Source organism: Notolepis coatsorum, assembly GCF_963971535.1.
Source record: "Notolepis coatsorum genome assembly, chromosome: 5".
Taxonomy (NCBI): domain Eukaryota; kingdom Metazoa; phylum Chordata; class Actinopteri; order Aulopiformes; family Paralepididae; genus Notolepis; species Notolepis coatsorum.
In genome coordinates this window covers 198,454,572-198,473,582 of record NC_140169.1, presented here as the reverse complement: position 1 = coordinate 198,473,582, position 19,011 = coordinate 198,454,572, and the positions used below count along the sequence as shown (strand labels likewise).

Here is a 19,011-nt window from a genome sequence, read left to right as displayed (position 1 = left end):
AAAATGATCCTTGCGAATGAACTAGCTGGGTACCCAGCTAGCTAGGTCATCTTTGCGAATGAACTAGTTGGGTACCCAGCTAGTTCATTCGCAAAATGATCCTTGCGAATGAACTAGCTGGTAGGTCATCTTTGCGAATGAGCTAGTTGGGTACCCAGCTAGTTCATTCGCAACCTGCGAATGAACTAGTTGGGTACCCAGCTAGTTCATTCGCAACCTGCGAATGAACTAGCTGAGATGAGTAGCAACGTCTGGGGGCGGACGTCTAGGGGCGTGGTACATGACGCAGATGCTGGTATTTGCATTTCAATGACTTGATTGATTGATTGATTGATTGATTGATTGAAAAGTTTATTAACAGATTGCAGAATGGGTACAGTACAGTACAGCTCAATACATACAATTGTTAAGGGGATGCAGACCAGAGAAAGACTTTCGTCTTGTTTACATCAGGGTCCCCCATTTTCAATTCATCGTAACATCATAACATCATAATAACATAACATCATAACATCATAACATTCATTTAACGTTATGCAGTGTTTGTGAATGTTAAATGTGGGGAATGTTTGTGCTGCTGTGACACATTAAGCCTTGGCTCACCCTTGAGTTACCATATTGTGCTTCCTTTATGTTAATAAATATCATTTTTGTTTACAAACCTGGTCATTTCTGTCAACCAATGAGCTGACAGAACCACCCTCCACCCCCAAACACCCTCTGCTCCGCCCCAAAACAGCCCTCCGCTCCACCCCCAAACACCCTCCGCCCCCAAACACCATCAGCTAGCTGGTTAACCAACTAGCTCATTCCCAAAATGGTCCTTGCGAATGAGCTAGCTAGCTACCCAGCTAGTTGATTCGCAAGGACAACCTAGCTAGCTGGGTACCCAGCTAGCTCATTCGCAAAGACATATCTGCAACCTAGGTAGTGAGCTAGCTCATTCGCGAATGTGTCTTTGTGATTGAACTAGCTGGGTACCCAGCTAGCTAGGTCATCTTTGCGAATGAACTAGCTGGGTACCCAACTAGCTCATTCGCAAAATTGTCCTTGTGAATGAGCTAGCTAGGTACCCAGCTAGCTAGAAAACGGGAATAAATGTTAAAACGGCTTGCCATAGTATTAGTAGTAGTAGTAGTAGTAGTAGTATGATTATGAGTAGTAGTAGTAGTAGTAGTAGTAGTAGTAGTAGTAGTAGTAGTAGTAGTAGTAGTAGTAGTAGTAGTAGTAGTAGTAGTTGTAACTGAGGGGTACAATTCCCTGACTGTATTGAGAGTATGGTATTATTAAACCACTACTTAGTTATGTACTTTAATTACTGGCCATACAGTACATGGATATATATGGTGAACACCCACACAAGAATACGGCAATGACACATAAAGTTCTATTTAGAGGGTATTTATTATTATCAGAGCAAGCAACGTTAGGTTACAGATTGAGAATTATACTCGCGCTTGTAAGGCGAAGAACACACGTAAAGTAGGTCAAGAGCGTAAGTCAATGAGAATAGTAAGATGGGTCTAAACTGACGCCACCTGTAGCATAGCAATTACATAAGGCACACTAGTACCAGCTGGAGACACTGGGGGGTTCCCTCCGGGTGTAAGGCCGGCAGGGTAGAGGAATGTTCGGGTGCAAAGTCTGGGTCAACGAGGAATAACGAGGTTCCAGATACAGGAACCAGTGCAGTACTCCCTTGATCGGTAGACAAAGCAACAGCTATAATCCAGTATGCCCGACAGCATGGATGAAAGCTAGCCAGCCTCCTCCTAGAGGCGGGCTCGAGGGATGCTCCTCACGGGGGGTAGATCCCACACGATAGTGGGGTAGACGGTTCTCTGCTCCAGCAGTCACGGTACCAAAGCAATATAATCCAACCAGAAAAGGTTCTGCAGTCGCCGGGGTAGGTTCTCCGGTGTACATATCCAACGGTTCTCGTCTAGGACTCCTCGGGTGGGGGCACGAGTTTAGGCCGCCCAGCCTGGATAAGTGCACTAGCTATATACACGACGAACCGGTGGTAATGCTGGTCACTGAAGAACGGTAGCCGCACGATACACTATAAATGATAGACTATTACTTCACATTAGAATAAGTCGAACTCAACGGTACTGCATTAAACTCTGACACTTTAGCAATATATTCGCACGCGGTTCTCAAGGCTCTATTCAGAGGCAAAGTTGCCCACTTCACGGCACGTTGTCTCGTGGTGAAGGCATCAACGTTTTAGTGCTAAGTGCTGCTGTATCCACCTGCGCCGTATTTATACGTAAGGTGAATTATCTAGTGCCAACCTCAGTTCTGTCTCGTATTACTGCGCAAACCTGGACATGTTGAGACATGCCTTGGCGTTGCCTTTGAACTTGCCATTGGGGGTATGGTAGTTGGCGCCTAGGGGTCGCTGTCCAATAGGAGAACGAATATTATGGTCTGGTTTGTACCCAGGTAAAGGGATATTCCGTGTATATATACAAAGAATATACAAGGGATATCAAACGATATACAAATATTATACAAGAGATCTCAAGCAATAAATATATATATTCGGTTTAATCTGACCCTTTGTAACAGCCGCCTCCTAATTAGTCCGCACCTAATTAGATAAAGCAAAGACAGATTAATCGTCCTGTCAACTACTCAATGTCTGTTGTGTGGAGTAGGGCAATTCACAAAGTCAGTGGGTCATGATCGTCATCAAGGGAGTCAGGGAGCCTCGGCAACTCCATCAGCCTCGCCACGGGTCGGGTGTATGTCCGTCCCTGGACAAGAACTTCTGCCGCTCTGACCTTTCCGTCGGCACCAGTGATCACTTTGCTTACGCGGCCGGCCGGCCACATAGCTCGGGTAGTGATTGGTCCACGATCATGACGACTGTGTCCTCTGTCAAGGTGTCTCTATCTTTTACCCACTTCTGGCGGGTTTGTAGAGACGGTAGGTAGTGGAGGAGGAAACTGTTCCAAAACTTGTCAGCCAATACTTGACTGTACCTCCACATTCTTCGGCCGTTCGCTTCTTCGGGTCTGTACACTGTCTGTGGGAGCGCGGGGTCCAGCCGCACCATCAAGAGAGTGTTGGGGGTGACTGGGTCGACATCAGCTACATCACTTGAGACGTAACCGAGGGGCTTTGAGTTCAATACTCCCTCGATCTCTGTGAGGACTGTCGTGAGGACTTCTTCAGCCACGGTCTGGGCCCCAAGCACGGCGTACAGGGCTGTCTTTATTGAACGTACTTCTCGTTCCCAGGTTCCCCCGAAGTGAGGGGCGTTCGGGGGGTTAAACTGGAAGTCGATCTGAGAGGGAGCGAGGTGGGTCTTAAGTTCTGGGCCCATGGCTTGGAAGCTCTCTCTCAGCTCTCTTTCTCCGCCTTTGAAGTTGGTCCCGTGATCAGACAACAATATAGACGGTTTTCCTTTTCGTGCTGTGAATCTCCGGAAGGCCATGAGGAATGAGTCCGTACTCATGGTCGGAAGGAGTTCTATGTGTATTGCTCGGGTGGTCATGCATTTGAATACAATGCCCCACCTCTTCTCCATCCCTCTTCCTTTCTTCACGTACAGCGGGCCGAAGCAGTCCATGCCGGTGGAGTGAAAGGGCTTGTCGCCAAGTCGGAGGCGACAGGGAGGCAGGTCAGCCATCCTGGGTATACTGGGCTGTGCTCGCCACTTGCGACAGTTTAGACAGGTCCGCTGGAAGCGTCGTACTGCTTCTCTTCCATTCAGTATCCAATAGCGACGTCGGATCTCAGCGAAGACTCTCTCTGCCCCAGCGTGGTGCACATCCTCGTCGTATTTCTTTATGATGAGCTCGGTGACCTTGTGTCGGCTGTTGAGGACTATAGGGAACTTGACGTCATCCGTTAAGTCCGGGGCTCGTCTCAGACGACCACCCACTCTGATGAGGTCATGGGCGTCGCGCTCAGGAGCCAGGTGGAGCAGTCTGCTGTCTGACGGGACTGGCTTTGATCCCTGCAGACAGTCTAGCTCCTCGGGGAACGAGTCTCTTTGGGCTCGCTGTAGCAGAAGGAGTTCTGCTTCTTCGTAGTTAGCGGCGTTAATGTCAGTAGTGGAGGGAACCTCAGGGTGGTGCCACAGGAATGTCTCCAACTGCGCACTCTCAAGGGTGGGGCAGTCGTCTATGTTAGGGTCGGTGGGGACTGGTGTGTGCGTCAACCCACAGAACATAGATTTCTTCATCTCTGCCTCCTCTTGACTAGCCTCCCGTGGGGTGGGGTTAGGCCACTCTTCTTCCGGGAGCTTGAGGAACTCGGGACCGTCACTGTAGATATTGTGACGTGTGAGGTCATCTAGGGACATCCCCCGTGTGATGACATCTGCTGGGTTCTGTTTCGTGTCCACGTACCTCCAGCATGCTGATTCTGTTAAGTCTTGGATCTCTGTGATTCTGACTCCCACGAAGACCTTGTATCTACACGAATCGGACTGGATCCATGTGAGTACGGTCATGGAGTCTGACCACAGGATTGTTCTTTGCACCGGGATGGTGAGTTCACGTTGGATTAACGTGGCGAGTTGCGCGCCTACCAGGGCTGCGCAGAGCTCTAGACGCGGGATCGATTGTTGCTTGCGGGGGGCTATCCTTGAGCGAGCCAGGATGAAGGCTGTGTGTATTTCTCCTCCCTCCTCTCGGGCCCGCAAGTAAGCCACCGAGCCGTAGGCTACTTCTGAGGCGTCGCTGAAGACGTGCAGGTCCATCTGGCACGTCTCCAGCCGCACTGTGGGTGGGAAGTAGCTGCGGCGTATATTGACGCCTGGGAGTGAGCGGAGCTCCGTCTCCCACTCCCTCCATGTGGAGGCAAGGGGTGCGGGTATTGGGTCGTCCCAGCCCTGGTCCTTGTCCCATAGTGCTCGTACAATCATCTTTGCCCTGGTGGTGTAAGGTAGAATACATCCCAACGGGTCATATTGTCTGGCGAGTGTTCTGTACACACTCCGTCTGGTGGTCGGTATCGCCGTCGACCTTCCCTGCTCCGTGGTCAGGGGTTTGTGTCTATAGTGGAGCGAGTCTGTTTTGAAGCGCCAGACTAGTCCTAGTGTCATTTCTTGGGCTTCTCCTGGGATTGTCGCCATCCAGGTCTCGCTGCTGGCAGCCTTGTCCGCGGGGGAGAGGCTGCGCAATACGTGCGGGTCGCTGCTGGCCCACTGCCTGAGATCAAAGCCGCCTTTGATCAGGGAGGCGCGTAGCTTGAGTAGGAGAGCCTCGGCTTCTTCTTGGGTCGAAACGCTTTGTAAACAGTTGTCCACGTAGAAACTGTTCTTCACACTGTGTCGGACCTCTTCATCTGCTGCTGGGTCCTCTGCGACGTGTTTCTGCAGTGCAAATGTAGCACAGCACGGGCTGCATGTGGTTCCGAAGGGGAGGACTTCCCATTGGTAGATGGCTGGGTGCTCATCTCCGATCCTCTCTCTCCATAGGAACCGCAGTAGGGGCTTATCCTCCTCCACTAGTCTCACCTGCAGGAACATCCCTTTGATATCCCCGCTGATAGCCACCTTGTCCTGGCGGAAGCGTAGTAGCACGCCTAGTAGAGAGGGGCCGAGTGTGGGGCCGGGCAAGAGCTCTTTATTCAGATTCTGGGATCCGATCTGGTAGCTGCAGTTAAACACAATGCGATCCTTGCCGTTGTGGTGGACCTTGTGGTGCGGCACGTACCATGATTCGGTCGTCTGATCGGCCTCTTTAATGTCAATCTTCATTACGTGTCTCGCTGTGATTAGCTTCTCAATCTCAGCGCGGTACACACTCTCTTGAGCGGGGTCTTTGGCTAGGCGCCGCTCTGTGTTCAATAGATACCGCTCCGTAGCTTCTTTCGTGGCGTGAAAGGTGGGCATTCCCTCTCGCCTCAGGAGTGGAGTTGCGTATCTCATCACTCCGCCGACTGTGACTCTCTTTGTCCCTTGCTCGAGGAGGTTTATGGCGTAAATGTCTTCTTTAGAACGAATGTCTTTCTTTTCGTTCTTAAAGGGCATTGTCTCTAGTGTCCATAGCCTCTCGACATGTTGCAGGAGAGTGGTGTCTTCTTCTGTCACTCTGGAGTGGAGGCAGCTAGTGGCTGCTGTTCGGTTGAGAGATTTAGCGAGGGGGCCTTGTAGTGTCCATCCTAGGCGGGTCTCGACTGCTGCAGGACAGCCTCTGGGTCCTGTATGGACCCGGTCTATCGGGACTATGAGGTCTGCATGGTCGGAGCCTATCAGCAGGGTCGGGGTGGCGCCGTCTATGAGCGGGATAGGTAGTTGACGCAGGTGCACATATTTATCCATCAGCTTGGCGATGGGGTAGGTGTACTGTGATAGTCCTATTTCTTGGCTGGTGAAAGCATTTGTAATCCTATACCGTCGCTCTGGCTGCCCGCTTGCTGCGATAGTGAAGGAGACATTCTCGCCTTTTATCGTCTTTAAATCTCTTCTTATTGTCCGAATCGTCATTTGGTTCTCGCTCCCCCGCAGTCCCAGCTGGGCCGCAGCGGACGCGAGCAGAAGGGTCTTCTCTGACCCGTCATCAAGGACGGCGTAAGTGTCCATGACTTTATCTTGGTAGCTCAATGTTACACGGACTACCTTTAAGAGCACTTGGGCGCCGCTGCTGCTGGCGGGGTCAATGTACATGACACTTGCCTTGGTGCTGCTCGATGGTGCAGGTGCAGGCTTTCTTCTGTTACTGTCGTGTAGGACATCTAGGTGGGCTCCGTCACACCGACTGCACCTCTTCTTTAGGCGGCACTCGGCTGCCATGTGACTGCGCGCACATCGGTAACAGCGCCTGTTGGACTTTATCCATTGACTCACTTCTTCTGCATTCATCTTTGTGAACAGGTCACATTGTGACAGCCAGTGTTCCTTCTCGCAGTACGGGCACACCATCTTCCACTTCTCTTTTCTCGAGGGGGTACTGTGGTTCTTACTACTCGGTACTGATTCTGATTGGTGCATGACAGTCACCGATCTTCTTCCATCGTTTATTCTCCTGGGTCCCTCTCTGGAGCTTGGTGTGCTCCGCACGAACGTATCCAGTCGTAAGCTGCTGACTTCTCTCGCCAGGAAGTCGGCTAGATCGAGGAGGGATGGTTCGGGACCGTTAGGATCACGGTGGTCTCTCTGCCGCCTAAAGCGCTCTTGTCTGGCGGGTGGCAGCTTCTCTAAAATCCTCTCGACGTTAGAGTTGGCGTATAGCTCGTGCATACCCTTTTCTCGTTGCGCTCCCAGCATCCCTACCAGGGACTGCACTTTTATAGACAGGTCGTCTAATGAGCGATTGTCTGTTGCTGGGGGTAGGCGGTCAATATGCCTTATCTCTTGGATTACGTAATCCCATATACGTCCATATCTCTGGTCCAGCGCTGCTAGAGCCGCGGTGTATGGGGTCGTAGAGGTGGCATAGGCTAGCGCTATATTGTGCGCTCGGGGTACTTTCAGGTGCTTCAGTAATATTGCATACTTGTGACGTTCATCAACGACATCCACCATCATTGTCTCTAAGCACATTCGGAGCTCCGTGTACTGTGCCCGATTCTCATGGGTGAAGTCTGGGATGGTCGGTGTGGCAATGTATGACGCCGTGGATGGCTGATACATCGGCGAGCGTTGGGGGAGAGGCCTCCTAGGCGAGTCTCCTCTTGCGCCTCTCTGTGGGCTGGTACCGGCAGGGTACCATGGCCCGCTGGTCCAGGTGCTATTCCTCGGGGCTGGTCGTGCGTCGTGCTCACCCGTGAATAGAGTCGGGGGTCTGTAGCGCAGCGCCGCGGGGGTATAGCCTGGGCTGTACTGGACCTCCTGGTCCGGTGGAGTACTGTGCTGTCGTCGGGCTTGGTTCTCCTCCTCTCCCTCTTCTTCTTCTATCAGGTCCTCTAGATCCTGTAGTCGTTTATTTAGCTTCTCCGCAGTGTATGCTGCTCCTTCCTTGTAGCTGGGTCTCGCTTGGACCGGTCGGGGAAGGGGGTCTGCGGGGGGTATAGGCTTGGTCTGTTGGTCAAGTTCAGGGTCGCTTGCTCGGTTAGGAGACGCTGCCCTTGACTGTTGTCTCGACGAGTTCCTTGAACCCCTGGCGGAGGGAGAGGGTGTTGCCTTGAGGATCAGCTGCTCCATTAGTTGCGCTTGTAGCTTGTCGCGCTCGGCTTGTAGTCTGTCGCGCTCGGTTTCGCGCTTGATGAGAGCGAGGTCGCGCTCTGCTTCTCTTTGGGCACCGGCAGCGGCACGCTGGGTGTCTGCTCGGTCTCTTGCCATATTCTCTTCCGTCTGAAGGCGTCTCATCTCCAGGCGTATGCGCTCTTCTTCGCTCCGTTGCTGTGTCTGGAGTCGATCGCGTTCACCCTGAAGTCGATCGCGTTCACCCTGGAGTCGATCGCGTTCGGTAGAGGCTGTCAGGCTGACGAGGAACGCCTGTGATAGCATCCTCTCCGCTTCGCTGGGGGAAGACGGTTGTAGAGGTGAGCCGCTCCTGGCGGTACTCGTTGGGGAGTCCTGGAGCTCTATTTCCTCGGCGCTCTCCTCCTCTTCTTCCGTGCAGAGTTCTCTCTCTGTAGGGTTGTCTTCCTCCCGGGGCTGGTCGGGGACTACTTCTTCGGTATTGGTGGGGGGTAAAGGCATGTCAGCTCCCTCCTGGTCCCCACCGTGAGCTTGGTCAGTTACATTAGAACCCACTAGGGCCTCTGTGGTCGGGGTAACCTGGTCGTTAAGGTCAGACATAATTTTACTTTCTACTTTTACCGCGTTTACCGTTTGTAGAAGGCTAGGTAGTTGACTGACAGCGTAATCCTCTAAGTACGGAGGTGGCTGTCGTCTGCGCCGCGGGCGTTCTACGTTAGGAGGACCGATTCGTGGAGTGTTCATCATAGGCCATTTCAATATTAATAACACTATATTAATATTACACTAGTTACCCTCCGGCTCGAGGGACCAATTGTAACTGAGGGGTACAATTCCCTGACTGTATTGATAAGTATGGTATCATTAAACCACTACCGCTTTATGTACTTTAACTACTGGCCACACAGTACATGATATAGATATGATGAACACTTTCCCACCTGATGAAACCAAGTCCACACAAATGTATCCGTCGAATCTTTAATATATAGCAAAGGGTATATACAACATTCACGTAATGACATTTATGATTTGAATGCACTTGTAAGGCAAATGAGTATTTGTAGGCAAATCAACATTGAATGTCCAATCTCTGGTTACGCAGGAAGCAAGTATACAACCTGGTTCTTTAGGGAACTATAGCGATGGTACTTAATGATTATAGCTGGATACACTAAAGGGGGTCCCGCTGGTTGTAAGTCAGTAGGGGGGGGGGGGGGGGGTTAGGAGAGCCGCTGGCGATATCCCATCTGGCCAACGATTTCTTGGGAGAATTCAGAGTGCTGAACACGGTGCCCACAGAACCTTGGTCCACAGATGAATACAGTTGGGCCCTCTTGTAGACGGTAGCTGCCGGTCCACAACGAAGAGACGTGAGGCGACCTCACTCGGGTTAGAGCGCCGTCTCACCTGGACTCCTCTCGGGGGTAGTTCCAACACTTACCAGTGTTGGCTGTTATCCATGGCATAATCAAAGCACCCAAAGCAAGTATATAATCCAAGCCGTGTAGGGCTCGCCGTCGTCCGGGTAAGGTAATCCAATGTGCAGGTCCACTCGTCCTTGCCCAGAACTCCTCGGATGAAAGCACCACACGTGGTCTGCCCAGCCTGGTTATGACTCTAGATAACGCGAGGAAAACGATGGGGGTACTGCTCACTTTATAACTCTAACCGAACGATGCACCATACATAATAGACTATTATTAACTTAATAGAAATACGTCCCACTCGACGGTATAGTGCCAAACTATGACAATTCAACTATTAATCCACACGATGTCTCAATGCCATTCTGAGGCCAAGTTGACCATACTGCACCACACGTGTATCGTGGGTGAGGCTTAACGTCTTGCCACTAGGTTGGAGGGTAAAGAACTAAGGGCTAAGGGCTAAGGGAAGTTCTACTTTACTTGCGCCATATATATATGCGCTGTGAACAAATAGTACCATTCGTATTTCGGCAGACGTATTCCTACGCGGAACCGGGGCTAGTAACGACATGTTCGTCGGCACGATTGAACTTGAACCAAGGGGCTTGGCTGCTGGCGCCAAGTTCTTGTCCAATGAGAGAATGAAACTATTATGGGCTGTTAGTAGACCAAAGGGATATTCAGTGTATATGTACAAGGAATATACAAGGGATATCAAACGATATACAAATACTATTAAATATATATCCATAAATAAATATATATATTCGGTTTAATCTGATCCTTCACAACACAGGTGCTGTTCCTCGGTGCTGAGTGTGCGTCAAACTCACCCGTGAGTTGAGTCGGGGGTTTGTAGCGCAGTGACTCAGGGGTGAAGTCTGGGCTGTACTGGGCCTCCTGGTCCTGAGTACGTTGCTGCTGGTGGGCTTGACATTCCTCCTCTTCCTCTTCCTCTTCTAGGTCTTCTAGGTCTTGAAGTCTTCTATTCAGTCTCTCGGCGGCGTAGGCCGGTTCTTCCCGGTTGCTGGGTCGCGTATGGACCGGTCGGGGAGGGGGTTCGGAGACATAGATATGATCCTTCTGTTGGCCGGGTTCCGGGTCACTTGGTCGGGTAGGGGAAGGTGCCCTAGACCCTTGTCGTGATGATGTACTGGAGCTCCGTGCGGAGAGAGGGGGTGTCGCCCTGGCAATCAATTGTTCTATTATCTGCGCCTGCAGCCGGTCACGCTCTGCTTCGCGCTGGGTGTGGGCTGCGTTGCGCTCTGCTTCGCGCTGGGCATGGGCTGCGTCGCGCTGTGCATTGGCGGCGGCACGCTGTGCATCGGCGCGGTCTCTTTCAATGTTCTCTTCCGTCTGGAGGCGTCTGGTCTCCAGTCGTATGCGGTCGTCTTCACTCCTTTGTTGCGCCTGGAAGCGCTCGCGCTCGGTTGCAGAGTGTTCGCGTTCACTAAGGGCTTGCGCTTGGAGTTGCGCGTGAAGGCGCTCTCGTTGGTCTGCAGATTGTTCGCGCTCGCTCGTCTGTTGAGCCTGAAGGCGTTCTCTTTCCATGGTAGAGTGTTCACGCTCACTTAGTTGTTGCGCCCGGAGGCGCTCTTGTTCCATGGAAGAATGTTCGCGCTCACTAAGCGTCTGTGCTTGGAGTCGATCGCGTTCAGTGGAGGCTGCCAGGGTGGCGATGAAAGCCTGCGCCAGCATCTGGTCCGCTTTGCTGGGGGATGACACTGACAGAGGTGATCGGCTTCTGACAGTGCTCGTTGGAGATCTGTTCTCTTGGCGCGCCCCGAGGTCCATCTCCTGGGCGCGCTTCTCTTCTGGTCGTGTGTCGGGTTCTGTCCCTGGAGCGCTTTCTTTATCCTGGAGCTCTCCGGGGACCGGGGATGTCATGTCCCCCCTGGTCCCCCCCGTGAGCTTGGTCAGTTTCGTTAGAACCCACTAGGGTCTCTACTGGCAGGGTCGCCTGGTCGGTAGGATTTGACATGCTTTGACTATCCGCTTTATCCGCATTTAACGTCTGTTTAAAGCTAGGTATTAGACTGACAGCGTATTCCTCTAGATAGGGAGGTGGCTGACGTCTGCGCTGCGAGCGTTCTAGCTTGGGAGAGCCGCTTGGGGAGTGTTCACCGCTGGCCATGGTTAATATCAATATTATATTAGATATTACACTGATACCCTCCGGCTCGAAGGACCAATTGTAACTGAGGGGTACAATTCCCTGACTGTATTGAGAGTATGGTATTATTAAACCACTACTTAGTTATGTACTTTAATTACTGGCCATACAGTACATGAATATATATGGTGAACACCCACACAAGAATACAGCAATGACACATAAAGTTCTATTTAGAGGGTATTTATTATTATCAGAGCAAGCAACGTTAGGTTACAGATTGAGAATTATACTCGCGCTTGTAAGGCGAAGAACATACGTAAAGTAGGTCAAGAGCGTAAGTCAATGAGAATAGTAAGATGGGTCTAAACTGACGCCACCTGTAGCATAGCAATTACATAAGGCACACTAGTACCAGCTGGAGACACTGGGGGGTTCCCTCCGGGTGTAAGGCCGGCAGGGTAGAGGAATGTTCGGGTGCAAAATCTGGGTCAACGAGGAATAACGAGGTTCCAGATACAGGAACCAGTGCAGTACTCCCTTGATCGGTAGACAAAGCAACAGCTATAATCCAGTATGCCCGACAGCATGGATGAAAGCTAGCCAGCCTCCTCCTAGAGGCGGGCTCGAGGGATGCTCCTCACAGGGGGTAGATCCCACACGATAGTGGGGTAGACGGTTCTCTGCTCCAGCAGTCACGGTACCAAAGCAATATAATCCAACCAGAAAAGGTTCTGCAGTCGCCGGAGAGGTTCTCCGGTGTACATATCCAACGGTTCTCGTCTAGGACTCCTCGGTGGGGGCACGAGTTTAGGCCGCCCAGCCTGGATAAGTGCACTAGCTATATACACGACGAACCGGTGGTAATGCTGGTCACTGAAGAACAGTAGCCGCACTATACACTATAAATGATAGACTATTACTTCACATTAGAATAAGTCGAACTCAACGGTACTGCATTAAACTCTGACACTTTAGCAATATATTCGCATGCGGTTCTCAAGGCTCTATTCAGAGGCAAAGTTGCCCACTTCACGGCACGTTGTCTCGTGGTGAAGGCATCAACGGTTTAGTGCTAAGTGCTGCTGTATCCACCTGCGCCGTATTTATACGTAAGGTGAATTATCTAGTGCCAACCTCAGTTCTGTCTCGTATTACTGCGCAAACCTGGACATGTTGAGACATGCCTTGGCGTTGCCTTTGAATTTGCCATTGGGGGTATGGTAGTTGGCGCCTAGGGGTCGCTGTCCAATAGGAGAACGAATATTATGGTCTGGTTTGTACCCAGGTAAAGGGATATTCCGTGTATATATACAAAGAATATACAAGGTATATCAAACGATATACAAATATTATACAAGAGATCTCAAGCAATAAATATATATATTCGGTTTAATCTGACCCTTTGTAACAGTAGTAGTAGTAGTAGTAGTAGTAGTAGTAGTAGTAGTAGTAGTAGTAGTAGTAGTAGTAGTAGTAGTAGTAGTAGTAGTAGTAGTAGTAGTAGTATGATTAGGAGTAGTAGTAGTAGTAGTATGATTAGGAGTAGTAGTAGTCGGGCGGTCAGGTGGCGTAGCGGAGATTGCGTTCGTCACCAACACCGGATACGCTGGATTCGCCTGTTTGAATCCAGCTAACAGCTCCGGCGTTGTCACCAGCTTGGCTGGCCGTTCACACTAATACAATTGGCTGTATTAAAGGGTGGGAAAGCTGGCGGGGTGGGTCCGGGTCGTTGTAACAGCGACTCCTACAGTTCGGTCGGGGCGCCTGCTCAGCGCGGATAGGATCTAAGGGGGGTAGTGTGATCCTTCCACACGTTACACCCCTCAGTGAGAGTCCGCGCTGCCAGGTGAAAAGAAGCGGTTGATTGGCTAGACGTGTGTCGGAGGAAGCATGTGATAGCCTCCACTCTCCCAGACCGACTGTGGGGGGTAAGTGCGCAGCGACCAGGAAGGGGATTGGGAATTGGCATAACGACTAACATTGGGATGGGAGAAAATCGGAGGAAAAAGGAGGGGGAAAAAGATTAAAAAAAGAAAGAAAAAAGGGAGTAGTAGTAGTAGTAGTAGTAGTAGTAGTAGTAGTAGTAGTAGTAGTAGTAGGAGTAGGAGTAGGAGTAGGAGTAGGAGTAATAGTACTGTAGTAGTAGTATGATTAGGAGGAGTAGTAGTAGTATGATTAGGAGTAGTAGTAGTAGTAGTAGTAGTAGTAGTAGTAGTAGTAGTAGTAGTAGTAGTAGTAGTAGTAGTAGTAGTAGGATTAGGAGTAGTAGTAGTACTGTAGTATTAGTATGATTAGTAGTAGTAGTAGTAGTAGTAGTCAGGGCCGCCTCAGGGGGTCAGTGCGGTCACACAGGGCCTCGCGGGAAGGGGGGCCTCGCACAAAAAAAAAAAAAAATTAAATATTTTTTTTTTTATTTATTATTTTTATTATTTTTTTTTATTATTTTAAATTTTTTTTTGCGAGGCCGACCCTTCCCGCAAGGCCCTTTTTCATCACAGACCTAAAATCTAGTTTTGCTTATATGCTTATATATTTCACATTAGACACGTTTGTAGAATGTGTCTGACTTGTTCCTGGCTCTGCGGCTCTGCAGCAGACATACTCACTATTGGAGCTCTGGGGCTCTGCAGCAGACATACTATTGGTTTCAACGAAGGGATGTGTACAGTCGGCCGGCGTGCGTCAGCTGCATTTGACTATTTCGCGCGTGCAGCATTGGAGGTTATGCTTATGCCAGCCAAGACGAAGAGGACGGTCGTTCGGCAGACGGACTGAAGATGAAAGGTGTTGCATGTTAGACAGTTCAGTCAGGCTAGCCATGTCGGCTTAGCTAAAGGCAGGGACAGCTAGTTAGCTTTAGCTACGTTATAATATCGAGTGCTAACGCGTGGTTCAGTCGGGATAGCCATGTCGGCTAGTAGCTAGCTTAGCTAAAGGCTAACTAGCGTTAGCTAACCTAGAGAGAGCGCGTGCAGCATTGTTATGCCAAGATGAAGAGGACGGTTGTTCGGCAGATGAACTTCGTCAACTCCACGCGGTTGTCTCCATCCTCTTGGACGTTTGGTGAGTTTTTAATGCACTCTATTCTATTCCCGCCGTGGATATATCTCTCTCTCTCTCTCTCTCTCGGGCCGGCTAGCTATCGTGGCTAAGGCTAACGTTATGTTGGCTAACGTTATGTTGAGCCAAGCGGGCCGGCTAGCTAACGTAGCTAACGTTATATTGAGCCAAACGGGCCGGCTAGCTGTTGTAGCTAATGTTATATTGAGCCAATGCGGGCCGGCTAGCTAACGTAGCTAACGTTATATTGAGCCAAACGGGCCGGCTAGCTGTTGTAGCTAATGTTATATTGAGCCAAGCGGGCCGGCTAGCTATCGTAGCTAACGTTATATTGAGCCAAATGGGCCGGCTAGCTGTTGTAGCTAATGTTATATTGAGCCAAGCGGGCCGGCTAGCTGTTGTAGCTAATGTTATATTGAGCCAAAGCGGGCCGGCTAGCTAACGTAGCTAACGTTATATTGAGCCAAACGGGCCGGCTAGCTGTTGTAGCTAACGGTGTGTACCTGGTGTCAGTACCTGGCTACTCTATTTGCAGTTAGCCTATTTAGCTGATGTCGGCCGTTGGCTCCTTGCTACTTTGTTTTCTCTGGTATAGACCCTCTTCTCTTTGGATTTAAGTGTTGATCTTTGTCCTTTTGGATCTATGTATATTCATGTTGCCTTTGTGAAGTTATCTTTTCCTTCTGTTTTGTTCTTCCATTAAAAGTTGAATATCCTTTAGGGGCTCATCTTTGCTTATCTCTCTCATACATGCTCTCTCTCTAACACACACACACAGACATGCTCTCTCTCTCTAACACACAAACGTATGCTCTCTCTCTCTCTCTTTCTAACACACAGACATGCTCTATATCTCTCTCTAACACACAAAATGACATGCTCTCTCTCTCTATATTTCTCTCTCTCTCTAACACACACACACAAACAGACATGCTCTCTCTCTATCTCTCTCTCTTTCTAACACACAGACATGCTCTATCTATCTATCTCTTCAATTCAAATGGGCTTTATTTCACATTCTTGTATTTCTCTCAGTAGGTATGGGAGTTTTGAGTTATTGTCGATGTTTTCAAAGTCTCTTTGGGTGTTTGCAATTTGTGGGAAGTATGTCTTGGTATAGTGGGCAGGTTGTTAAGAAGTGGAGCTCGGTTTCCACCTCATCTTGTGTGCAGTGGGTCTGTCTTCGCTTGGGAGCCAGGTCTGCCTATGGCGGCCTTTCTCGATGGCTAGGCTGTGCTCGCTGAGTCTGTACCTAGTCAAGGATCTTCAGTCACAGTGCTCAGGTATTCTGCCACTGTGTACTCTCTGTTTAGGGCCAAATAGCATTTCAATTTGCTCTGGTTTTGGGTTGTTTCTTTCCAATGTGTGTCTCTCTCTCTCTCTCTCTCTCTCTCTCTGGCCTTGCTCTGGTGGAGGGTCAGGGACATTGCCGGGTCTGTGCAGTGATAACACTGTATATTGACTGTAGAACGGGAGCTCTCTCTCACTTTCTCTCTTGCTATATGTTCACTGTATCATGCCCAGCCTCGGGCAGCGCTATTATTTAAGAATATGTTGACTGTATGAAAAGAAAAAAATGAAAAAAAAATTATATATATATATATTTTTTTACCTTTTAGGGGGGGGGGGCTTGCGTTTAAATCTCGCACAGGGCCTCGCATTTCTCCCAGGCGGCCCTGGTAGTAGTAGTAGTAGTAGTAGTAGTAGTAGTAGTAGTAGTAGTAGTAGTAGTAGTAGTAGCAGCAGCAGCAGTAGTAGTAGTAGTAGTAGTAGTAGTAGCAGCAGCAGCAGCAGTAGTAGTAGTAGTAGTAGTAGTAGTAGTAGTAGTAGTAGTAGTAGTAGTAGTAGTAGTAGTAGTAGTAGTAGTAGTAGTATTAGTAGTAGTAGTAGTAGTAGTAGTAGTAGTAGCAGTAGTACCATGTAAAGTGCCAACCTGCTCATCGGGATCAGTTAGGGGTTAAGTGTCTTGCTCAAGGACACTTCAACACGCTGCCCGGGAGGAGCGGGAATCGAACCGGGAACCTCCGGATTACTGCTCCACCTCCCAAGCCACTGTCGCCACAATGTGTGTGTGTGAGCATTGTTTAGTGGTATTGGGTAAGGTGAGGAAATTAATTGAAAGTCTTCAAAAGTATAGTTACTGATTAACTGATCCCCCCTCTCTCTCTCTCTCTCTCTCTCTCTCTCTCTCTCTCTCTCTCTCTCTCTCTCTCTCTCTCTCTCTCTCTCTCTCTCTCTCTCTCTCTCTCTCTCTCTCTCCCCCCCCCCCTCCTCCCAGCTCCACATAGCGTGTGCCAGTGGCTACAGGGAGGTGGTGTGTGTTCTGTTGGAGGGGGGGGCCGACCCTCAGCCCGCCGACACCAGCTCCTGGACCCCCCTCCACCTGGCTGCCAAATATGGACAGGTAGGACACGCAACACTCTGACGGTCCACATCACTTTCTGCAGTAGCCCTGACTAAACCCCTATCCAGGGCAACATTTAACGGTATCCAATGTAGTAGGGATGTGCATGACTGACCAAAATCATTTTCGAATAGTCTACTGTTCTTAACTCTTTCTGCGCCAAACCCGAGATTTCTCGTGTTTCGAATCCAACCGTTGAGCGCCAAACCCGAGATTTCTCGGGTTTTGATCCTTTTTTCTTTTTTTCGATTTTCCCATTCTAAACACTTGCGCGGACATGCCTGTGTCTCCCTAGCACCGCTGCCTATGTTAAACTTGCAATGACGATCGAATCCCGACAGGTGGCAGTATCGCCTACCTTTTGAACTGGGTCTCTAAGGTGTCTCTCCCTCTGGCTGCAGGAATCCCCTCCCCTTCAAAGTGAAGCAGTACACAGCCATCTGTCTGTCAAATGAGCCATACTATTGTCTCCATAGCTATAATATAGAATATACGATGGGTCCGCAAACATCGTGAAAATGGTCAATAACACTGGCGCCAGGGAGTAAAGATGGGAAAACATCATGGCAGTCAATGAGTTAACCCTTTTCTCGCCAATGACGTGTTACCATGTCATTCCTCGCCATGCGTAATCTGCCAATGACGTTTTACTGTTATGGTTTGTAACCGACCCCAATCGCACAACACAAGACAGGTATGAGAGTAAGCCAAAACAGGGCATTTATTTATTACAAAACAAAAAGCGGCACAGTCCCTTTAAGGGAGAACACAAAAAACACTAGAGTCAAAGAATATGGAAAATGCGGCACTGTGCCTTTAAGAGGCGAACAGGCTAAGGGACTAAGGCTAAGGGACAGGGCCAGGGCTAAATGTCAAGGACCAGGACCAGGGGCACTGGAGAGGGGGAACAGGGACAGAGGCCCGGAGAGGCGGGCTGGAGACAGGGACAGAGAACAGGGTAAGGCCTTGGACAGGGCGAGGGCCAGAGCTGCTTACAGGGATGAGGAAAGGGTTCCGACGGCGGAGGCCTGGCACAGGAACAGGGGCCCGACGGCGGAGGCCTGGCACGGGAACAGGGGCCCGACGGCAGAGGCCTGGCACGGGAACAGGGGCCCGACGGCGGAGGCCTGGCACGGGGACCAGGGGCCCGACGGCAGAGGCCTGGCACGGAGATCTTCCTCGGATGCTGCAGACGGGCAGCGCAGAACACAGGGGTCCCAGGGGACCGGGGCGAAGAGACGCATCCTCCCGTGGAAATAGGAAGCGATGCACGCCGGCTTGACGTCTGGAGTGGGAACACCACTCCAGGCCTGGCACGGAGATCCTCCTCGGATGCTGAAGACGGGCAGCGCAGAACACAGGGGTCCCAGGGGACCGGGGCGAAGAGACGCATCCTCCCGTGGAAATAGGAAGCGATGCGCGCCGGCTTGACGTCTGGAGTGGGAACACTGGGAAACCTCCCGTAGAGAATTAGAGAGCATAGACGGCATCCCACTCCAGGCAAACGGCGACAGGTGGTGATGTACCGGGGTAGCACGACGTCTCACGCCGGAGACGCGGCAGTAGATTGTAGTAACAGGAACAACCCGACCAGGACTGGAGGGGAGTCTGCAACCTAAGTACTCCTCCCGAGCAGATTGCAAACTCCCAACAGGTGTGTGAAGGTAGAGGAACAAGAAAGTCCAAGGGTGGGGGCTGGTGAAGAGTAGAGGAGAGTAAATCATTGCAAGGGTGGGGGCTGGTGAGGTGAGGAGACAGGGAATTAAAGGTCCAGGGAACAGGCCCTCACAGTACCTCCCCCTCCATGGGAGCCACCGGGCGACCGAAAAAATCAGACAGCGGGGCAGGGGACATGACAAAGCAACAAACAAAAAAAACTGGGCCATGCTAGCAGGGG

The 19,011-nt window shown here is 50.5% G+C and overlaps 1 protein-coding gene across 1 annotated transcript in view; it reads left to right on the top strand.

Annotated features, from left to right (window-relative positions):
- myo16 (myosin XVI) overlaps positions 1-19,011 on the top strand; it is a gene marked incomplete at both ends in the record, with an annotated part of 362,367 nt that overhangs the window by 226,909 nt on the left and 116,447 nt on the right. Inside the window, one exon of the mRNA XM_084314410.1 lies at positions 16,989-17,114. Coding sequence (XP_084170536.1) covers positions 16,989-17,114 — 126 coding nt within the window. The remainder of the gene's footprint in view (positions 1-16,988; positions 17,115-19,011) is intronic.